General features: G+C 36.6%; 1 protein-coding gene across 4 annotated transcripts in view; it reads right to left on the bottom strand.

Moving 5' to 3' along the window:
- Positions 1 to 3,439: 3,439 nt before the first annotated feature.
- The window catches only part of LOC117112679, a 5,337-nt gene continuing 3,019 nt past the window's right edge, over positions 3,440 to 5,757 (bottom strand). For 2 of the 4 annotated variants that reach the window (XM_033255820.1, XM_033255826.1), the window contains one exon: positions 3,440 to 4,676. In XM_033255820.1, coding sequence (XP_033111711.1) covers positions 4,022 to 4,612 — 591 coding nt within the window. In that variant the 5' untranslated portion in view covers positions 4,613 to 4,676 and the 3' untranslated portion in view covers positions 3,440 to 4,021. The remainder of the gene's footprint in view (positions 4,677 to 5,757) is intronic. The other 2 variants (XM_033255839.1, XM_033255833.1) reach the window with 1 other exon arrangement.

Below are 5,757 nucleotides of genomic sequence, written 5' to 3'. Positions count from 1 at the left end.
GCACCATCTAGGGAATCATCACCTTCATCATCATTGTCACAAACATCATCATCATCATCATCATGGGCGTAGGCTGGGGTGGGAGTGCGGACCCATGACGGCAAACTTTTCCACTGAGTGGGTTAAAATACAGTTTTCAATGGAATAGGAATTCAGTTCCGTATTCTCAGTTTTCGCACCCCAGGCCAAAACCAGCATGCGCCCCTAATCATAATCATCATCATCATCATCGTCGTCGTCGTCGTCGTCATCATCATCATCATTATCACTATCATTATCATCATCATCATCTTCATTATCACCATCGTCATCACCACCACCAACATCATCGCTCAAGCACCAAGTTTCTTTGGTTAGGTTGGTTACCAGTGTGTTATAGTGCCATAGGCTAACATGACGGTTTCTATTTCCTTGGTCCTATTCGATCAAGCTGCTCTCATTACTCGTTATAGCACATCAAACGGATATTTTTAGCTGCTGGTTGTATGCTGGTAAATACGATATGGCCTACTTGTCCACTTGTATACTTTGCATTGCCCAATTTTCCATCACCCAGGTTTGTGTTTTACTGTGGTTTGTGCAGGTCGCCCAAGGTTAGCTTATAGCCCAGATTTCTTAGTTATGCCCACTTTACATTAAGTCATGGATCACTTTAGAACACGACTAGATCATAAATGTAATTTTTATCACCGTCATAAAACGTCGTTAATATTACCGTCAGCGATATTACGTTCAGGATCAAGAAGGTTGGGGCCTACTACTGATGCTATAATGTTCGCATTATGCCGTCACGTTGTAGGCCTCTCTAACACTTGAGCAATTGATATTTGCCATGGCATCTTCATTGGCTCATTTTTTATTTATTTTTTATTAAACTCAATTTCATTATCATTAATGAAGGTTGCTCAGAATTCCACAACCGTCAGAGAGGTTATTGATTTTAATTGTGTAAAGAACCCTCTCATGGAGGTTGCTTGTCCGTTCATTTATTCAAATTTTAAATCGCTGCTTTAATGTTCAATGAGGTCTAGACTACGACATAAACGTTTTATGGCTATACATAAAACATTATTCTCCAGTCTCCATGGCGACACAATTCATGATATAGGTATCCATGTGGCTCAGCTTTAGCAAATATTTAACCACGTTTTGTACTTTGCTTGCATATCTTGAAAAAAAGTATTTTACCAGACCGAACCCTTTATGATAAGGACGGTAATCGAAGAGCCTAACCAATGAATGCCCTCGTTTGGCAAATTAATATTTATATTTCCACGTTTTCATTGTCAAAAAGCGTTCAAAGTCAAATAACAGATCGTAGGCCCATTATGTACCGGTACTTACACTCTCGCGCGAGTACAAAGGTTCCTTTTTTTCAAAGAGCTGTATGAAAACAAAACACAGTGTCTGGCGGGATTCGAACCTGCATCCTTTATCTATTAAGGCTATATATCTGTGTGTACAAAGTATATAGGTAGGAGAGGTAGGAGAATAACCCATAACTTTCAGCGTCATTGTGCTGAATTGCGTGTGGGCGTGGTCAGTGACTACCTAGCAGCCGTAAAGAGGCGCTTCTTGGTAGATACCGCATTAAAGTGCACACGAGCCAGATGTATACACTGGACCTGAATATTTTAAGTCCTTATTCGAGAAGACTTGGTTCTACCAACCGAACCATGGGCGAGGAGCGGCTGGAACCAGCGCCGATGTTAAGGCTGTAGCTAGCGGCGCCTCTGCCTTACCTCTCGGGCACTCGACTCGCCAGTATAATTTTTATTTTCCAAAGAACATCACAGATAGGTCAATCAAGAAACTAATACAAATACATTATGGAGCTCATCCGTAATGATTAATTCTTTCCGATTCAATTCCTAGACTTATGAAAACCCTTGTTACTTTTCAGAACGCACGCTGTAAAACGGCTAGTTGCAACTTGATTGGCCCTTTATATAAACACCCGAGTATGCTCCTCAATTAAGTACTCAGAACATACCGATTCATATGTAATACCGTAAATCAAGGCAAGATTAAATCACTAAATTAAACATAACTGTGCGTCAGGATGAGGCGAGGGGTAGAGTGATGTGGGCTTCCACATGAAGGCATGTTGTTCAATTAAGCGAAAAATAAGATTTAAAACAAAATATTTAAAATTAATTAAAAATTTAATTAAAGCATAAATTGGGACTTAATGCAATGGGTTTTTTAAAGTGCACACGAGCCAGATGTATACACTGGACCTGCATATTTTAAGTCCTTATTCGAGAAGACTTAGTTCTACCAACCGAACCATGGGCGAGGAGCGGCTGGAACCAGCGCCGATGTTAAGGCTGTAGCTAGCGGCGCCCCTGCCTTACCGCTCGGCCACTCGACTCGCCAGTATAATTCTATTATTAATTTTTATTTTCCAAAGATCATCACAGATAGGTCAATCAAGAAACAAATACATTAAATCACTAAATTAAACATAACTGTGCGTCAGGATGAGGCGAGGGGTGGAGTGATGTGGGCTTCCACATGAAGGCATGTTGTTCAATTAAGCGAAAAATAAGATTTAAAACAAAATATTTAAAATTAATTAAAAATTTAATTAATGCGTAAATTGGGTGAAAGTATGTATATGCCTATATTATTTTTGTATGAAATACAACTGAAACAATAACAAGTCTATTGTTACATACGTTTAGGTCCTTTGTTATTTTTAATTTATGTTAATGATATTTCAAATTCCTCCAAACTTTTCCAATTTGTTTTGTTTGCCGATGACACAAATATTTTCTTTTCTCATAAAGATAGACAAAACTTGTTCACAACTTTAAATTCTGAGATGATTAAAGTTTCAAATTGGTTTAAGCTTAATAGTCTGTGCATTACGTTATTGCGGGTAACATTATATCAAACGTTATACAACATAAACCTAAAGCAGTAACGGTATCAATTAAATCAAGTGGGATGACAATGCATCTTCTGGGTGTGTCAATCAAAGTCAATCTGACCAATCAGAACGAACTAGTAATTTTATGAAAATATGCGTATGTCCCATAAACACGCAAGTTTACGTGGGCTTTTACATTGTCAATGTTCCACAATATACTGAGCAGAGTATGCAAGGGGCGAGGCTTAGCGTAGAGGTCTAATTGTATCAGTAACAATAACAACACAGTACTGTTACAACAGGCATATAGGCTTACATCATATAAATATTTAATCATGATAAATCGTTTATCTGGAGATGGTTCAGTTGCCAATACAGACAGAAATATAAATAGGAATTTTACTGCCATGTTCACTTACGTCAATGGGATTTGGCTTCTAAATCGCACGGATAAAAATTCATATGATGAATCAGATTTTAAAGAAATATTATAATCACCTTAATTCATCTGGCTATTAAGGCCTGAGACAGAAATAGAAACGACACAAAAGTCACTTAAGCTTATCTGATGAGATTCGTCTTTGCGATCACATTCGAGAAATTTATTCACAGGGATAAAATGGCATACAGTAATATCTAGTTTATGCTAGTATCAGGTAATTATTTTCTGGTATATTTACATAATAACCAAGGTAGAATGCTCTTTGATTTTGCTTCACTTAATATAGGCCTATTTATTACATTACTGTACATCCACGTCAAAAAAAAAGATTAAATATATGACATATTATAGCCAATTGCGTTATCTTAACAAAAACAAATTCCTCATTTATAACACCGCTTTTTGGAGATGTTTCGTATAAAGCGATGAAGAAAACCCCTCTCTTTGAATATTGTTTCTAAGTTCCCAAATGGTATTTTTATACATATAGTTTTGTGGATTAAAACTCGGGAGTTGACGACAGGAATTAAGTATCATATTGATCGAAACAATACATAAATTGTGCTCGTATTGACTTTGTCTGAACACAATCCAGATTATGATCATAATATACAGTATATCCAGGTCTCACCACGATACCGTACAAGGGAGTTGGAATTCTGAAAATACCTAATAATAGTAATATATTTATAACACGACTTATATCAATCATTTCCATAGAAGCTCCATTCTTTCAGAGCTAAGGATCCCTGTCCGGTAAACATTGGTGAACTAGATCCCATATCAGACAACGTCGAAGAATAAAACTTAATCTTTTTCGTGTTCGTTTCGTTGAAGGCGGTGATTCCTTTTCGCCATTTATATGAGAAATACGAATCGACCACGAGTTCTAGGCACACGTCCGAATGCTTGATCAACTGGAACCAGTACAGAATATCATTCAAAGACAAGGTGCCATTTTGAAAAATCCATGCTTCGTTCAAAGCGGCCGAAGAGTTTTCGTTTCCGATCAGTTTCTTCGTCGGCGGTGTTCCGTGTCCAGAAAATAGGATTCTCATTCTCGAACCTTGCTTGTCATTTTTTGTAAAGAATGCTCGTACTATTTCAAGAGCAGAGATAGATGTCTTGCACGTCGCAAACTCCAACTCATGGAGCGGGCTTTCATTTTCGATCTGTTCCAAATTACTCTTTACACTTTTTATATCTTGCCGGCAGACGAAATCGTCATAGAGTCCACAAGGTGCCGTGATAAAGAGCGTCGCTTGTGGTTCTTTGGACGGAGAGACCTTCTCCATTTTGATATTCGGAAAAGACCTGCTGTGTATATTGCTTTATCTCATGAACTTCTGTCGTCAACACCTGTAAGAAAATAATAAGCAATTTAATATAATTATAATATAACAAAACAAACAGATCAATGATAGTCTCTTATACACATCTAGATGTGTATAAGAGACAGATTATGTACCGGTACTTACACTCTCGCGCGAGTACAAAGGTTCCTTTTTTTCAAAGAGCTGTATGAAAACAAAACACAGTGTCTGGCGGGATTCGAACCTGCATCCTTTATCTATTAAGGCTATATATCTGTGTGTACAAAGTATATAGGTAGGAGAGGTAGGAGAATAACCCATAACTTTCAGCGTCATTGTGCTGAATTGCGTGTGGGCGTGGTCAGTGACTACCTAGCAGCCGTAAAGAGGCGCTTCTTGGTAGATACCGGTCTCCTATAAACACGTGGGCCTGTCTCTTATACACATCTAGATGTGTATAAGAGACAGGCTGTGTATATTGCTTTATCTCATGAACTTCTGTCGTCAACACCTGTAATAAAATAATAAGCAATTTAATATAATTAAAATATAACAAAACAAACAGATCAATGATAATGAGAGTGCTCGAAAGAAACATGATGTTCGTGATAATGGTATAAAGCATACGGTAGCCCTTCAACGAAAAGTTTCTTTTCAGTATGAAAAAAGTACGAAAGATTTTTACGCGTGAAGAGATCGTTTTTCAATAACGCTTTATTTATAAATAGTAAACATTAATATATATATATATATATATAGGCCTATATATATTATATAGGCCTATATAATATATATATATAAATCATCAAAGAAAGGTAAATACAGTGTTCGAATAAAGGACATGATAATAGTGTAGCACAGCTCTCAACGAATGTTGTCCTACAAATAAAGAAATTGTATAGTAAAATGCCTCTGACGGGATTCGAACCTGCGACCTCTCTAAAAGTAAGGTACAAGATTCTTACACGTGAAGAAAGAAACTCTAAATTGTCTTTCAATGATGCTTTATGCATTAGTGTATATTAATAGTAAACATAAATATACATATGCATATATACATAAGATGGTAATTTATATATATAATATATATATATACATACATACATATATATATATATATATATATA

Source organism: Anneissia japonica, unplaced genomic scaffold (assembly GCF_011630105.1).
Source record: "Anneissia japonica isolate Jap-2015-1 unplaced genomic scaffold, ASM1163010v1 scaffold284795_len787576_cov167, whole genome shotgun sequence".
Taxonomy (NCBI): Eukaryota; Metazoa; Echinodermata; class Crinoidea; order Comatulida; family Comatulidae; genus Anneissia; species Anneissia japonica.
Note: the sequence above shows the minus strand (reverse complement) of the source record. Positions and strands in the feature narration are given on the sequence as shown.